Source organism: Mycetomoellerius zeteki, unplaced genomic scaffold (genome assembly GCF_001594055.1).
Source record: "Mycetomoellerius zeteki isolate Tzet28-1 unplaced genomic scaffold, Tzet1.0 scaffold828, whole genome shotgun sequence".
Lineage (NCBI taxonomy): Eukaryota > Metazoa > Arthropoda > Insecta > Hymenoptera > Formicidae > Mycetomoellerius > Mycetomoellerius zeteki.
Genome location: NW_017257860.1, coordinates 10,162 through 29,107, shown reverse-complemented (window position 1 = coordinate 29,107; position 18,946 = coordinate 10,162). Strand labels below are relative to the sequence as shown.

At 33.6% G+C, this 18,946-nt stretch overlaps 1 protein-coding gene across 2 annotated transcripts; it reads left to right on the top strand.

Moving 5' to 3' along the window:
• Nucleotides 1–1,012: 1,012 nt before the first annotated feature.
• LOC108730030 (uncharacterized) lies at nucleotides 1,013–17,557 on the top strand. 2 transcript variants are annotated; one of them, XM_018459485.1, is made up of 7 exons: nucleotides 1,013–1,223; nucleotides 9,249–10,117; nucleotides 10,232–10,358; nucleotides 14,680–14,865; nucleotides 14,982–15,160; nucleotides 15,240–15,325; nucleotides 17,505–17,557. In XM_018459485.1, the coding sequence occupies exons 1-7, from the start codon at nucleotides 1,207–1,209 to the stop codon at nucleotides 17,547–17,549; spliced, it is 1,509 nt and encodes a 502-aa protein (XP_018314987.1). In that variant the 5' UTR covers nucleotides 1,013–1,206; the 3' UTR covers nucleotides 17,550–17,557. The 2 variants fall into 2 exon arrangements, with proteins under 2 accessions (XP_018314987.1, XP_018314988.1); XM_018459486.1 differs by lacking the exon at nucleotides 17,505–17,557 and having other exon boundaries at nucleotides 15,240–15,337.
• Nucleotides 17,558–18,946: the final 1,389 nt, after the last annotated feature.

Sequence of the window (18,946 nt, the reverse complement as noted above, 5' to 3'; positions counted from 1 at the left end):
AAATGAATTTACAATAGTTCAACATCTTAACGTTCTGACCGTCATGGCGCTTCTTAATTTAAAATTATTATGTTTAACATTAGCGGTCTTTCAATCTTATTATTGTTTATACACGCGCGCTGAGAAAATGCTTAACTCTCTATATATACCAATTATTGCGAAGAATGATGCTAAGGTCTCGGTAGTCTAAAGGCTTAGGACGCTCGCACGGAATGCAAGAGATCCGGGTTCGACTCCCGGCCGAGGCATTATTTTTCGCAATAAGTTTTATTACAGTTTTTAAGTTGGGGAATTTGGGGGGATTATTAATTTCAGATTTGATTGCGTTGAAAGTCCGACAACCATATCGGCACGCAATTATCATTTCTGAAAAATTAATTCATTTAAAAATGAATTTACAATAGTTCAACATCTTAACGTTCTGACCGTTATGGCGCTTCTTAATTTAAAATTATTATGTTTAACATTAGCGGTCTTTCAATCTTATTATTGTTTAACTACAAAATCATTCTCTAAAAGTCATTGAACCTGAGTACATAAATATAAAAAATCCAACTTGATGATAACCGAATTAATACACACTTACCAGATTATCAATAATCAAAGACTGGAGATCAGTCTAATGCGGAAGAAAACGTCAATCAAACGAGGCCCTAATTAGAATAATCTTATCCATTTCAACTTGTCTTCTCTCCGGTATAACGAATGCTCTGAATCCGTACTCGAGAAATCATAAATGCCATAACACAATTATAGGAAAATCGACGTCACGTCATCCTGCCGTGCTATGTCTTTGCAAAACGGAGTCTTCCCGTAACGAGGTGATCAACGGTAGACAGTCGAAATAACGAGATAACTCGCTGAAGCGTCGCGAATAACAGTAAAAATATGCAAAAGACGACGACCGGTATCAACGAACAAAAAGCAAAGGAGCCCGGAGGCGCTGTTCTTCCTCGCGGATAAGACCAGTCGGTCGATCTGATCACCGCTTAGTATCTTGTTAACCGTCCTCGAGAAGACCATCGCCTTGATTCGACTATACGATTCACGCGTCTCTCCGTGGCCTTTTTTTATTTTTCGCCTTTTTTCTAATCATGCTTTCTGTCATTTCCGCGTCTTTATTTGGCATTTAACGATTTCACACTGCCAAGTATGCACCGTCGAATATTGTGAGTGCAACCAGGATCGTAACACCACACATGCAAAATGCACTTTGCAATTTTGTGAGTGGATATCGATAAGTATTTTCGTTTTTTTTTGTTGATATAGATCTGCAAACCTTATTGACAAATCGCATCTGAAATATATGCTAATTAGATTCGTGATCAAGATTCGTTTGTTATTTTTAAGCAACGTTTATCGCCGATGGTTGTAAATTTATATTAAATTTTAAATTGTGTGTGATCGAGAAAATATTTTTATCTAATTTTTGTGTTAATATTAATTTAATTCTTAAATAAATTTTGATTCCATTTTGGTTAAAGAATTAGGTATAAATATTTTTGCTATAAACTGATTTGCATATTTTTACGATATATTCGCTATCGAAAAATTCAAGAAGAGAACTGTCCAATTCGACAAGGTCAATATAATATCTTTAGTCCATCATGTTTTTGCCGTTCTACAATTTACGATCCCGTTATATCGCTTTCGAGTCTAACGCCTTACGATGCCAAGTTTCATTTAATGAATGTTTCAACTCACATATGGACCTTCTTTTTTTTTCTTCTTTAAATAAATATCTCACGTCATAGTACTAAATGCCACTGTTTGTTAATTTGCTTCATCCATTATCACACATTTAGTAGTTATTACACATATAATCATAAAGTATATAAATATCATATGCTTTATGATAATACAGCAATAATATATAATTAGTTTTTAATGTCATAATTATTATAGTAATGATCGTTGTTTCGTTATCAGTTACTGTATGTGACAATGAATAACTTACCGCGAGAAATAATTTTAATAACCGTTATCAAATTAAGGCAACAACAATTAAATGATTATTTTTATTAATTTTACGTGACAATCATGTATTATCACCATATATGATATATCGTAATCGTAATCATAATTTTACAAGAGCAATCAATCATATTTAAGATCCTATTCAACATATTTAATCGGTAATTGTCTATTCACAACTTAATTTGTCAACTACAGGTATCGTTTAGAAACAAACCCTCTAATTAACAATTGATTGTAACAGCCAGCAATTAGTAAGCGTCAGTAATTATAATTCTCTGTGATTCTCAGAATATACTTTTAAATACTTAATAGATCTAAATTAATATATCAATCACAGACAATAATTACATTGTAGAACAAAATTTGACTATTTTTTACTTTACGTGAATGTGAATAATTATTTCCGCATTTTGGCATGCTGAATAGGAATCCGTTGACAAAAGTTGACCATTATACCACAATTTTAAATTAAACAGCATTAAAAGGGACTATTAAAGGGACGAAAAACGAGGGTTTTAAAGACGTTGTAGCACCGGTAACTAATTTTTTTGTTTCATTTCATAAATGCCACGCGAATCAACTTTTAACTTTAAAATGCGTTTTGATTCATTTAGATATAATTTTGTTGTTTCTGAAATATAGCAATTTTTGATAATCATTTTTTTTTCATATAATATATACCGGTGTATGCATAAGTCTTTTCCGGTTTAACTAAGAGATGGCCCCAGCGAAAAGTACGCAGCGTATTAATTTGATACATACGCCATTTTGTTCGTCTGACATTTAACTACAAACACACACAAGTTGAGTCCGCCAAAAACTAGCGTCTTTGTTTTATCGTTTAGTGATCATGTCGAGTTTTGTGCCTGAAAAAGAACATTTGCGGCACGCATTGCTTTTTTTATTTAATCAAAAGAAAAAGGCCGTTGAAAGTCATCGTTTGCTGGTAGAAACATATGGTGAACACGCTCCATCGATTAGAACATGTGAGACATGGTTTCGACAATTTAAAAGTGGTGATTTCAATGTGAAAGACAGTGAGCGCTCTGGTAGACCACAAAAATGCGAAGACGAGCAATTGCAGGAGTTATTGGATGAAGACCCAACTCAAACTCAACGGCAATTAGCAGAAGCATTACATGTATCACAAGAAACAATCAGCAGACGTTTACGAGCAATGGGAAAGATCAATAAACTCGGTAAATGGGTCCCACACAATTTGAATGAACGTCAAATGGAAAATCGCAAAGTCACTTGTGAAATGCTGCTTCAACGCTACGAAAGGAAATCATTTTTGCATCGAATTGTGACGGGTGACGAAAAATGGATTTATTTTGAAAACCCGAAGCGGAAAAAATCGTGGCTTTCACATGGCGAAGCCGGTCCATCAACACCAAGGCCAAATCGCTTCGGCAAGAAGACCATGCTCTGTGTCTGGTGGGACCAGAGCGGTATTGTGTATTATGAACTCTTGAAGCCCGGCGAAACCGTTAATACACAACGCTATCGCCAACAAATGATTAATTTAAACCACGCATTAATCGAAAGACGACCGGAATGGGCCAGAAGACATGGCAAAGTGATTCTGTTACACGACAATGCGCCGTCTCACACAGCAAAACCAGTGAAAGACACATTGAAATCGCTTGGATGAGACATCCTTTCGCACCCGCCGTACTCCCCAGACCTGGCGCCATCTGACTATCACCTCTTCGCATCAATGGGGCACGCGCTCGCAGAGCAGCACTTCAGCAATTTCGAGGAAGTTGGAAAATGGTTCGACGAATGGTTTGCCGCAAAAGACAAGCAGTTTTTCTGGCATGGTATTCATAAATTACCTGAAAGATGGGCAAAATGTGTAAAAGCCGATGGCCAATATTTTGAATAAAAAAAAATTAATTTCCCTTGAAAATTACGTGTTTTTTTTTACCAAAAAACCGGAAAAAACTTATGCATACACCTGTACACTGTTCAACAAAATTTGACTATTTACCATACTAGTGTGAATATAGGAACATTTTCAACATACTTTTACATGCTGAACATGAATCCATAGGTAAAGATTGATTACATTAGTAAATGTCGTTAAAGGAGGTTGCAAAATTTTGAAGTGACAGCCATTTTCTCAGTACAGAATGTTCAAAGAATGTTGTTGAGATGTTGTAATGTCGAATCTTGAAGTGTCGATGTTTTATCGATATTGTCTATATTAATTCTTCTACATTGATTGTTAATATTGCTGCAACATTGAAACAATATTGAATAAATTATACATCGAAATCTATTTTAATTTGTAAAAAATGAACAAAAATAAAATGTCAATGTAAATAAAAAATTTAAATCACTTAAATTAATCTTTTAACAAAATTCATTTCTATATATTTACGCGGAAATTGGCCGCGCGTACAGAATGCTCGCGAGGGTGTTTGTGTTTGACCGATACGCGACGTCGACTCATGGTCTTTCTACATATCTATATGTCACAGTTATATATGGAATACATCCACTAACATTCAGTGTTCTTGAATCATCGAAATAGCCGTTTTCGTACGATTGCAGAGGTTCAGCACCGTTGAATGGGGTGTAAGATTGGATTGGTGATCGCTTAAAAAAGTAAGGAAATTAATTCCCAAATGAGGGAGGAAGCGTTTATTTTCAATTATAATTTTGTCGTGTGTGTTCTGGATTATGATGTTAATCAATAATACTTATTTTAATAATAAAACTGAATTAATTAATATGTGAAAAATTTTTTATGTCTTACAGACGTTGCAATTCAACGGACATTAGACATTTCTGCAACATCTCTTCAACATTAAATCTACATTTTGAAATGTTGCAATTCAACGTTTCTGACATTGATTCAACGTTAGTGTACTATATGATTTTTTGCCCATGGATTTGTGTTCAACATGCAAAAGTATGTCAAAAATGATTCACACTCGTGTAGCAAAACGATCAAATTTTATTTAACAGTGCTGTTAAGCGATTAATGATTATTGTTCCTAATTGATAAATTTGGATTTAACTAATCTAGTACTGGACAATTAAAGATCTAAAAGAATACTCCAATCGCAGACAAATATAGACTGCCGGCATTTTTTCATTAAAAGAGTGGTTCTTTTTCCTCAAAAATTTTTCTATAAAAGTAACATACACATGTAAAATACAAGTAACATACAAAATTTCGAGGTTTTTGCAAAGCCACAAAAGTGATTTTCCCGGCAAGGAACGTACGATCAAATATGAAAATGTTTATTTTCTCAAAAATAGCGTATTTGGAGGTTTTTGGTATCACTGATTCCAATTCTGAGCATAGATTTAGGAAATCTTGAACCATAAACGTAATATTGACAACATAAATGAATATAAACGTATAGACTCATGCACAGAACTTTCTTTTATTTAGCATTACCCAGAGCTAACGACATAGACGTAAAAAGTTTATATAGCTCCTTTTTGACTTTCCTTCTTTGTTTGGTTCTCAAACTTATTTTTTGTATTTTTTTTACTTTTTTCTTGTTTTATAATTTTTTTACTTTTTTATATTTTTTTCTTATTTTTTGTATATTTTTCAATACTTATATATTTTTATATATTTTGGGCAACATACACATACAGGTTGTAGAAAAAGTCCTGGACCTTTTAAATATCTTGAAAAGTAATCATTTTTGAGAAAAATGTTTTATACAAAAGATGTAGGGTTGAAAATGATCTATTGATTGACCTTATCAACTTGACCTTCGATGGTGCCACCAAGGTCAAGTCAAGGTCAAATCGATTTTTTTTAAACGAAACAATATTTTTGATTTCAGAATCTAATAGCTGAGGTCGGAAGCTTTCCAAAACACTTAATAAAGCCTCTTTTTAATCAGTACTTTTTAAGTTATGAGAGTTGAAAGTTACGGAACCGCCGGCATTAGCATTATCTAAGGTATTATGTAGAGATTGCTCGACTGGATTTATGAGTCATGTATGTGCCCGTGAATGTCTGTATCTTTATCTCCTCCTCCCTCCTACCCTTTTTTTTTCCTTCCCACCCTCCTTCCCTCCTACTCCTTTCCATCCCCTCTCCTTCCTTTCCATCCTTTCAACAAAGCTGGAGACTACATAAGTCTAGAGATTTCTACTGTCAAGTTCATTCTTTCTGTGACCTGCGATTGAGAAAGTATACTTTTTCGTGATACTCCGTTCTGAGATTGCTTATCGCCACATAATTGTCTTTGTTTATAAAGTATTTATTTAAAATACTTTATAATGCTTACTGAACAGGAGCGTATATCCCTTTTAATGATGCGAGGATGGAGTGATCGTAGGAGGTCTTACGCATATGTGACCGAACTTTTCAATCAAACTTTTAGGAATGAGGACAATGGTATATCTACTATAAATCGACTGTTATTCGTACTGTATAACGTTTTAAAGAAATTGGTTTTATAAAAGACCGTAATGTACAAGGTAGACCAGCAATAGCGACAAATCCTAATAAAAGATTGAATGTTCTACAATCTTTTATCGAAGATTCGCGTAATTCAATTTGCAAAGTTGCACAACAACATCGATCCTGTGTCAGTTTATAAAATTCTAAAAAAAGTAAAATTTTGTCCATATTATCCATCTGGCGCAGGAACTATATGAACTATATGAAGATGATTTTGATCGTCGAATTGATTTTGCGAAAGTATGATGTTAAATATCGATAGAAATCTTTTATTTGTAGTCAACATTATTTTTTCAAATGAAGCTACTTTTGAGCTAACCGGTAATGTAAATCGACATAATTGCAGATATTGGAGCGATGAAAATCCTCATTGGATGTACGAGGCACATACTCAGAATCAGCAAAAAGTCAACGTATGGGCTGGAATTTTAAATGAAGCCATTATTGGGCCTTTCTTTATTGAGGGTAATTTAAATGCTGACAATTACTTAGCCATGTTTCAAGATGAAATAGTTCCGGCAATCTGAAACATCGCTCTTCAAAACTTCAATGACATTTAGTTCCAGCAAGATGGGGCGCCATCTCACTACGATTTACGAGTACGCCAATATCCGAATGAAGTTTTTCCGAATAGGTGGATAGGAAGAAAGAATTACATTGAATGGCACGATCGACTGATCTAAATCCACTCGACTATTTTTTGTGGGAATATTTAAAGGGAAAAATTTATAATACTAAACCTCGAAATCTTAATGATTTACGTCAACGAATAATAAATGAATTTAGAACCATACCTCGCGAATTCTATAGAAATGCAGTCTTAAGTTTTTATAATTGTCTAGCATATTGTCAGACTACGGAGGGACGCCAATTTGAGTATTTGCTATAATATGTAATATTCTTTTAACCCTAGCTCGCCATACTATGACGTATCTAATGCGATTTTTTACATTGCAATTCCGACTTTAACTTTTTATGATGTAATTTAAGAATAAAATTTTTTTTTTCATCTTTGTTTATTTGTTCTTGTCTTACTCTAGAGATATCAATTTTGCATGTGATAATTAAAAATATGTTTTCTATTCAGAGATATAACTTGACGAAGTTCCAGATCCCGGTGGGGTCTAGCCGAGAAACTAAAAATTGGTAGGTAAGGCGAGCTGGTTTAAAGGAATGACAAATGCTCAAATGAATGACAGTTGATTTAGATATACCATTATCTTTATTTCTAAAAGATTGATTGAAAAGTCTTGTCGCTTGTTTAAGACCTCCTATGACTACCCTATTCTCGCATCATTAAAAGGGATATACTCTCCTGTTCAGTAAGCATAATTAAGTATTTTAAATAAATATTTTATGAACAAAAGATAACTATGTGGCGATAAGCAATCTCAGAACGGAGTATCACGAAAAAGTATACCTTCTCAATCGCAGGTCACAGAAAGAGGGAACTTGACAGGAGAGATCTCTAGCTTATGTAATCTCCAGCTTTGTTGAAAGGGTGGGAAGGATGAAGAGGGGATAGAAAGGAGTAGGAGAGTATGGGGAGAGGAGAAGGAGGGTAGGAGGGAGGAGGAAATAGAGACATTCGCGGGCACATACATGACTCATAAATCCAATCGAGCAATCTCTACGTAATACCTTAGATAATGCTAATGCCGGCGGTTCCGTAACTTTCAACTATCATAACTTGAAAAGTACTGATTAAAAAGAGGCTTTATTATAGTGTTTTGGAAAGCTCCCAACCTCAGCTATGAGATTCTATAATAAAAAAATAGGGTGTTTCGTTTAAAAAAATCGATTTGACCTTCACTTGACCTTAGTGGCGCCATCCAAGTTCGAATTGATAAGGTTAGTCAATAGATCATTTTCAACCGTACAACTTTTGTATAAAACATTTTTCTCAAAAATGATTACTTTTCAAGATATTTAAGGGGTCCGGGACTTTTTCTACACCCTGTATATATGTTTAATACAATTAGTATTTAAAATGCCACCAAAAATGATATTTTAATCCACACTCAAGAGCCACAAAAGTGACTTTCCCGACAATTTAAAACTTGCAAAAACATTTTTTTAATGCAACTAAAATTCCATGATTGAACAATTATTCATACAATAACCGTTTAATTAGTTGAACTGATAATCGGTTAAGTTATTTTCTAATAATGTTATAATGAACTGTTAGTAATCATTTAATGGAATAACTGTTTAATTAATTATTTATTTGTATGTAAGGAAATACTGTAATATGATTATTTTGAAGTAATAGTTACTATTATATCCACTTAGTAGAAATAACGGTTTAGGCCTATCTGCAAGTCATAATATTATAAAATTCAATTTGTATAATTATATTTTGTGATGGCAAGGCTTCAAATACTTACTTGAGTACTTTGATATGAATGCAAAAGGAGGAGAGCACTTATTGCGATAAACGGTACTCGTGTACGTTTTATCGTGAGTTTGAATGAAAAACTTATATTTGATCATGCAAATTAGTTCGCGATAAGGTCAATGTTATGAGTAGATAAATCGTAATATAAATGTTGTTTGAATACGGTCGATATCAGAACTCGCGCACACACCAGTGAAAGTTAGGGAATGCTATCGAAATACCATGCAAAACGCTTTAAATATTAAAAAGGAATAAAAATAAATGTCTGTCTTTTTAACAAATATATGTTATTATTATTTATTAGATTATTAGACATGAGCAAGAATATAAATTTTATACCTAATATTCTCTTTACTTACATAGGCACATACATGCAATATAAATTTCACATTATATATGCATATAATGTACGGTTGTTCTTTTAATTGTTAGCCTAGTCGTTTCTTCCCTCTCCTGCGCATTATCGAAATCGGGGGAAGCGAACGATAAAGCAGAAACTCAAGCCAAGAGTCAAACATCAAATCACGAAGTAAGAATTTCCGGTGAACATGAGCAATCGTTTTTTACATCAATGGACGCTCTGGGAAAGCGAGTAAACATTTCAATGGACTATGAACACCCTTTAATGTCAGAGATTCAAGAAAACAACGGAAATGCTGCATATTCTGTCGAAACAGCGCATTTGAAATACGTACAGAAATTGCTAAGGAGAGAGACAGAAGAGATAGCAATGGATGCGTTACAGCCGAGAAATTCCTATAAAATCACGTACATTCCTACAAAAGAGACAAATCAAACAAGAGACGGAATTCGACATGAATTTTTGAACGCATTGCATATTTCTGAAACCTCCGAAGTAACAGAACTGACAGCAAGCAAAGAAGAAGATGAAGAAATCAGAAAGACGGGAGATAGACTTAAAGAGGAATTTTTGGCCGGATCGCTGAGTAACGCGAGCGTCAAAATTTCGGAATTGTTGAACAACGCAAAAAATAACTACTCACAACAAGTGAACTTTCTTCAAAAACGGAATAATGGCGTTCAAACAAATGAATATTCTAATATCAGTGGCATTTTGATGATGAAAACACACTCTAAAAAGTCGGACAATATCTCGATCCGACTGATCAATACGGAAACACAGAACTCTGAATCGAGAGACGATAATGAAACTCTGGATAGTCGTATCGATGAACAAAAATGGGAATCTGAGGAAGATGGTTTACTGGAAGCCGCGAATTTTGGATTACAAGCTATGCATGATCTTTATTATGTCCAAGAACCTAAATTATATTCAATGGGTAAGCGCTTAAAGAAAATTCATTAATTCAAGATGTGAATCATTTCATGGGATTAATCATTATATTGTAAATGTGTATCTACAAAAAGTCTTCATGTATGAAATCAACATACAGGTCTTTATCTGGAGAGCGACAATCCAGCGAGATACGTAGCAGCATTTAATGATCAATCAGAGGAAGCAAGAGACCTTGCAAGATTCGGATATGCGGCCCTTCAAGGTACTTCTATGTTTTTAAAAAAGTAAGTTTCTAATAAGAGTAATGGTAAAGAACGTCATCCAAATCTATAAAGATTGACCGATTTTTTAAGAAGATAATTTGCCTGTGATGAAAACATATGAAATCGGTTAATCAACAAATGACAAGGGTTATGAGCTATATGTAAAACAAGCATCTTCTACAAAAAATTTTTAATATAAAAAATTACAATAAAACAATTTAGCGTTAAATTAACATTACAACACAGAGATACAATAAAACGCATGTTTAGCATTCAACTTAAAATTAAAACAGACAGATTCGACCTCGGTCGGGTCATTTTCAATGTAAATAATCCAGTAAAATAGAAAATATGTATAACGAACGCATTCCTTATCAATGGTCAAGTACTAGAAATTAGGTAGCTTAATATTTTCAGTCCAAAAGATTCATTTATAATAGTTATCGCGAAAATAGAATCCCTTTTTCAGTCCAAAAGATTCATTTAGTTATCTAATTCAGTTATGAAAGTAGAACCCTCAAAATTATTTCCGATCTACAATCTTACAACATAATTCCATTACAATCGTTTGCGTTACAATTATATTAATAATCAAGTATGTATAGTTATATAATATATTAGTGCCCAATAAATTACATATATATATATATATACCTAGATTAAATGTGGCGATGTAATTCCGACAAAAATAAAGACACGCAACAAAAACTGAGTCACAAATTTTAAAAATACAAGCCATGTTAGGTATATTCAGAAGAACAACTGTATCGAATGATGTCAAGCGACGTTATAAGAAGGTACACAAAGAGATAAAGAAAAGACGGAAATAATAGGAGGGGGCAGAGGACAAACTAAGAAGGGGAAAGAGATTGAATAATGTTGAGGTATGAATTCGGCAGAGAATCTATTCAATTGTATCCAACTGGTCTTTGCCCTTCTTAATAAAATTCCTTAATGTGTTCGGTATAGAATATGCCAATTTACAATGGCATCTATTAGCAATTGGAATAAAGTTTTCAGATACCGAATTAACGTAAGGTATAGTGAAAAATTTATTTTTTATTTTTTTGTCAGTAATTATTCTATTCCTCTCAGAATGGAACTTAATTCTTTTTTGTACAGAAGCAAAAACAAACTCCAGTGGATAACCATTTTGTAGAAAGACTTAGAGTTTAGAAGTTACTATGGAGGTTGGTGAGGATGGGAGATTAAGTTTCTTAGACTCGATGTTGATCGTGGAAGAACATATGCTGGTTTTTTATTTGTATCGTAAAGCGACTTTCTCTGGCAGGTTTCTTAATTTTATGTCACACCATCCACTATGTCACAAGAGAGATGTGATATACGGTATTGTTGACAAAATTATACGTTTATGTCATTCTCGTTTTCAACAAAATAATTTAATTAATGCAATTAATATCTTTCTACAAAATGGTTATCCACTGGAGTTTGTTTTTGCTTCTGTACAAAAAAGAATTAAGTTTCATTCTGAGAGGAATAGAATAACTACTGACAAAAAAATAAAAGATAAATTTTTCACTATACCTTACGTTAATTCGGTATCTGAAAAATTTATTCCAATTGCTAATAGGTGCCATTGTAAATTGGCATATTCTTACCGAATACATTAAGGAATTTTATTAAGAAGAGAAAAGACCAGTTGGATCATTTTTGTAATCAAAACGTGGTGTATAAGATCTCTTGTGATGATTGCGATGTCAGTTATGTAGGTCAGACGAAAAGACAGTTAAAAATAAGATTGCATGAACATGTATCTGATATTAATAGGAGGTCAAAGTCTCCGACGGTTATCACCAGTCATCATATTGACCAGAATCATAGTTTTGGCTGGGATAACGTTGAGATTTTGGATATTGAAACTTCTTATAATAAGAGATTGATATCGGAGATGGTTCATATCAAAAGACACGGGTTAAACAAACAGAATGATACAGATTCTCTGCCGGATTCATACCTCAACATTATTCAATCTCTTTCCCCTTCTTAGTTTGTCCTCTGCCCCCTTCTATTATTTCCGTCTTTTCTTTATCTCTTTGTGTTCCTTCTCATAACATCGCTTGACACCGTTCGATACAGTTGTTTCGAATATTCTTCTGAATATAGGGTAACTCCGGTATATACGCCGCACCTATCAAAAACTTAATTTATTAAGTATTATTTACTATGTTTATAGTAAACGAATTATATCAGTAAAAACTTTGTACTGTCTACTACTATGAAAAAAATATTAGAAATCCGAAATATTTATTTTTCATATTAAAAAATAAACTTTTTGAAATCTTGTATTTTTGCCGCATATCTCATAGGGGTGAGATATATGGCTACTCATAGGGGGAAAGGGGATATGTACGGCTCATGAAAAATTTATAAATAATGCAAACATGCTTAATAATACAAACATGCTTTATTATTCCACTACACGTATGTATCACGTAATAACCACTTATTTTACTGGATTATTTACATTGAAAATGACCCGACCGAGATCGAAACTGTCTGTTTTAATTTTAAGTTGAATGCTAAACATGCGTTTTATTGTATCTCTGTGTTGTAATGTTAATTTAACGCTAAATTGTTTTATTGTAATTATTTATATTAAAAATTTTTTGTAGAAGATGCTTGTTTTACATATAGCTCATAACCCTTGTCATTTGTTGATTTATTCTCATTGAATCTTCTTAAAAAATCGGTCAATCTTTATAGATTTGGATGAGTTGAACTCAAATATGAAGTTTAAAATTCTCCAAAGTCCGGGGAACTTTGAAGAATTTTAAGCTTTAATTTGCAGCAAAATATTATATTTCCCGATGAACAAATAGTAACTGAACAAGAAACTTTTTTTTCTATTGTAATGATCTTAAAATGCAACTTTTGCAATGTAAGAGTCAATGTTACATGGCGTGCAATAACATGAACAAAACAAAGATGAATGTCCATATCTACTTGCGGAGGATTAAAATCGGAGGGACAATTGTGTCCCTTTCCTTGTAAGAGATACTCAATTCAGTAATCCACGCGGTGTATCTTGGGTAAAGCTAATGCTGATGGTGAAAAAGCAGAAACACACGCATGCCCACGCACGTAGGTACGGACATTCATCTTTGTTTCGTTCATGTTATTGTACGCCATGTAACATTGACTCTTACATTGCAAAAGTTGCAGTTTTTAAAGTCATTACAATAGAAAAAGAAATTTCTTGTTCAGTTACTATTTGTTCATCGGGAAATACAATATTTTGCTGCAAATTAAAGCTTAAAATTCTTCAAAGTTCCCCGGACTTTGGAGAATTTCAAACTTCATATTCGAATTCAACACATCCAAATCTATAAAGATTGATTGATTTCATACATTTCTATCCAAGAGCGACGGAACACGGTAAGCGAGTTCGGCATTGCGGGGGGCGCCATGGTTTAGGGGCGCCTATCACCGCGTACCTATATCGTATACTGAATGAGATTGAAATACGTTTTTTCAATAAATTGCGAAATACGTAAAAGTCGTAAATTATTGAACTATGCAGCATTAAAGCAAATAATTATGATTCGTAATCCTTTTATGCATTCCGAAATTCCTAAAAAAAATCTCAATTTTAGTAATATCAAGTTTATATCGATATATATCTTTCGATTTTCGTAATATTTTTTTCTCAACACTCTTCTTTTTTTTTCCTTTATATAATATCTCTCATTTTTTTTAAATGATTGTTCCACGAGATTCGGGTAGAGATATACGCGCCGGTGAATAGTCGAATGTAACTTTCATATTTTTTCTGTTTAATTTTTCAAAATGAAAAATTAAATTTAATTTTTTGAAAAATATTTAACAAATATTTTACACAAGTAGTAATTACTGTGTAAAGACATATGCAATGTTTAGTGACATTTCTGTTTCTAGGAGAATAAATTCTTCTATTAGATATTGGATAATTATGTCGAATGTTCGAAGCAGTGTAAATCTTGCACAATCATTTTTGGAAAGCGAATCGCGCTCATAGTCTGACGCGCTTTAAAAGTTCTGAACATCTGAACGAAAAAAGACACGCTTTAGTTACGAGTACATTGTTTTCCCTAAATACCGTCGTGTAAAAAAAAGGTTCTCAGAATGTTAGTTTTGGGCTGTAAGTTGTAGGTTTGAAATTAGATTTGAACTAATTAGAAACCCTACATGTAGGGCGCTAATTTAAAATTTGCGGGGGGCGCCAAATATCCTAGCGCCGTTCCTGTTTCCATCACAGGCAAATTTTGGCCTTAAACTACCACCGTTCTTTCTAATGTCGGAATAAAAAACTTTACGACTATTCCTACTCCGATCGTCCTACCAGGTTTCCTAATACGCCATTGGAATTAATTCGAAATAAGTTAACCAAAAGAACCTTGCTGGAACAACAATGTCCACAAAGAGACCCACCCCGATGTCCACGAGCTAGCTTAAGATACAGAACGTCTGACGGAAGCTGCAACAATCTGCAGAATCTCTGGTGGGGTTCCGCTATGTCTGCAATACAGAGGTAAATATAAGCAATGTGTGAACAATCTCTGAATATAAAAATAAAAATACAAAATACTGAATATAAAAAATAAAAAGCCTTTTTCATCCAAGTTAAAAAATTATCATAATGTTTAGATTTCTTCCACCGGAATATCACGATGGCGTTCAAAGCATTAGAAGGTCGAAGAATGGAAGGCCACTCCCAAGCGCACGAGATATCACAAGCTTAATCCATGAAAACAAAGACGTGCCTCTAGCTTCCGTTACTCACATGCTAATGCAGTGGGGGCAGTTTGTAGATCATGATTTAACAGGTGCGTAATTAAAAATTCCTATCGTTTCAATTTGCCATTTTTCACATACACTATGTAATTAAATACATCATGTAAACAGCAACTGGCCAAAGCAGAGGATTTAATGGCACAGTACCACAATGTTGCTTACAAGGAGGCATCGGTTTTCAACCGCCAGAATTTATGGTAATAAATTAATCAATGATTGTAGTTATAACTCTCTTAGCAGTAATATTAATACTGTCCATTACAGATCTTTCTAAAACATTTTATTTGTATGGATATATTTTGATACAAGTAATCGTGTGGAATTGTAAAATTTACAACTTTCGTACCTTTTCGCACTTAAACAGTTGGCATTTTGATATTCTGTACGAGAATAGAAGAAGAAAATATAATATAATCGGACTCTATATGCCTACCTAAATTTTGCGAATTTTTTAATTTCTTGCTGAGTCAAGAAATGAAAATTGATAATTAAATTGAAAAGGGAAAACATTACTGAATATTAAAGAAATTAGCTATTTTCAAATATTTATATGTATAAGCGCAGTGAAGATTTTAATAAGATATAGCATTTAGATCATATTGGGTATATACCCCTACAGTATAAATTATTACAGCGCGCGCTATATTACAGAAATATTACTCTACAAGATTGCAATATTTTGTAAGACATTCCTCTAATCTTGTAGGAATATTCCTGTGTCCGCTAAAATAAAATATTGCTGCAACAAAAAATATTCCGCGTGATATTGCCGCAACATTGTGCAATATTTCAATAATTAATCTAGCTTTATTAATTGCTAAAATATTATTTTATGGACACCACGATTATTGTGGAGAATCAGAAAATCATTTTTGACATATTTCAAAAGACAACATCCTCTAGCAGATTCCTTAATTTCAATTCCCAGCATTCTTTATGTCATAAGATAGGAGTTATATATAGTTTTGTAGACAGAATAGTTAAACTGTCACGTCCTCATTTCCATAAAAAAAATTTAATAGATGCAATTCGAATGTTGTTAAGAAATGGTTATCCGCTTTCTTTTATATTCTCTAGAATTGATAAAAGGATAAAAATGCTTATTCATAATAATTATATTACACATGACGCTCACTTACAATTAAAAGATAAGTTTTTTACTATTCCTTATGTCAAATCAATTTCTGAAAGTTTTTTACCATTAATCACTAAGTTTAATTGTAAATTAGTCTTTTTTATAGTATCATTCCAAATAATTTAAAAAATTCATCATTAGAGGAAAGGATACATTAGATCGTTTATCCAACCAAGACATTGTATATAAATTTTATTGCGAGGATTGTGACGCGACTTATATTGGTCAACGAAAAGAAAACTTAAGACTAGAATACAAGAACATATTTCTGATATATATATATATATATAAGGAAAAAAGACAGGTTCCCCTACAGTTGTTACTGAACATCATATAAAAATCAAAATTTTAATTGGAATGACATCCGAATTTTAGATAAAGAACCATCATATAACAAAAGACTTATAAATGGTCCATATGAAATGGTCTACTCTGAAATGGTCTACCTATATAAAAAGGCAAAAACAAGGTCTAAATAGACAAATTGATACAAAATCATTTGCAGATTCTTATCTTCAAATTATTTGTTCTCTTTCTCCTTTTTAGTTTCTCCGTTATCTACCATTCTCCCTCCATAATCTAATACTCTATACCTCCTCTTATCCTCTCCCTTTTTGTTATTTGATGTGTCCGTTTTCTTTCCTTTTGATTATTGTCTAGTCATACGCATAAGGCTAACACACAGTTCACGCTTTTAATAATTTGACTTTCTTCGAATGGTTGTTCCATATAGCTTTTCACTGCTTTTATTATATGACTCTACTTTATATTTGATTACATTTATTTTTCTCATTAACTAAGGTATTTATACATTTTATTATTTATTAGTCTTATTCTGAATAATTTTTTTGTTACTATCTTTCTATATATACATATATTTTAGTAACTTAATCACTATTTGGTTACTGTGTAATATTAAATATTTAATAGATCCCTATAATTTTATTGTTTTATCTATTTATATGTTTTAAGTGATTTAATGACTATTGGATTACTTTTGAATATTAAATATTTAATAGATCTCAACGATCATAGGAAGATGTTTCACAAGGTGACGTATATTCGGCGCTTTTATGAATCTTTTTTATCTAATTGGACATGGCCCAGATTGCATATTTGTTGAACAGCTTAAGATAGGATTTATTCATTATGTTAACGAACTGTATAATAATTTCTAATTTTTATATTACAATATTTATTTCTTATGTAAGTCGAAATTTATATTAAATGATTTGTTTTAGGCTCGTAGCCCTTCTTTGTTACTGTTAAACAGGAGAAGGATTTAGATTCGGGCGAACGCAGTGATGAAAGCTTGTACAATTAAAATGAATAAATTTATTATATGCTCAAGGAGACAGTGTATCTTGTGCGACAAGTACAGAGGTTAATGGCGGCTAAGTAAGGAGAGAGTAACCAGAAAAGATACCAGTCAAGTGACGCTCTCGTGGAAATGTGAAGCGTCACCTCTAACGACGAGAGAGACAGAAGGCAGGAAAATTGAATCTCCAACACTCTCCCTCAATTTTGAGTTTTATCTGTCTTGAAAGTTCTGTCCACGCTCAATCCGAGAGTAACGGTGCACCTCGCATGCTTGGGTCTCGGTAACGCTTTCGTCAGCACATCAGCAATCATGAGTTCGATAGGAATGTATTCTAGCGTGATAGGCTGGCTTCTCAGGGCCTCTGGTATAAAATGGTAACGGGTGTCAATGTGCTTCGTTCTCGAGTGGAATATGGGATTTGATGATAATTTCCCAGCACTTTAATTGTCGTTGTACAATTTCACATTGCATATCTCGTCGAATCCCAGTTCCTTTAAGAAACTTATCAGATGGCCTCCTTTGCTGCGTCGCTAAGTCCCATATATTCAGCTTCAGTGGATGATAATGCGACCGTGCGCTGCTTTCTTGATTCCCACGTTATACCGCCCCCGGCTAAGAGAAAAACGGACCCGGTGTAACTCCGACGATCGATGACATAATTTGCTCAAACCGCGTCCACGTATCCAGTCGGTTTTCGTCCTTACGGTATATCAGCTTGTGGTCGATCGTCCCTTTCAAATATCGGAGGACGCGTTTCGCAGCGATCCAATGAGTCTTGTCGTAATCGTTGTTGAATTGGCTTAAAGCGCTAACGGCATATGCAATATCCGAGCGTGTCCCGACAGCTACGTACATAAGTGCTCCTAAGAGTTGTCTATAAGGAAAATTCTCGTCGGAATCTGTGATGTCTTCTATTTTTGTCGACAACTTGGTACCGACTGAGAGGGGAGTGCTGATCTCTTTGCAATCCTCCATGCCAAATCTTTGTAATATTTCTCTGATGTATCCAGATTGTGAGAGACTCAAACTCTACCTCTTTCTCTGTATTTTAAGTCCAAGACAATATTTGGCCGGACCTAGATCTTTGATGGTGAACCTGCGGAATATAGCTCTGATCCTATCTCCTTGATTTTTTGGGGGTTATTAGATGCGATTATTATATCGTCCACTTAAGGACTATGGTCTTGCCCTTGGTTTTAGAGTCAAGATAAACGCAGGGATCTGCGCTAGTTGGAACTAAACCCATTTCTTTGAACGCTTCAGATAGTTTTGCATACCACTGGCGCCCCGCCTGTCGGAGGCCATATAAGGCCCTCCTCAGTTTGCATACCTTGTTGCCTCTGGATAAGTCCTTCAACATAA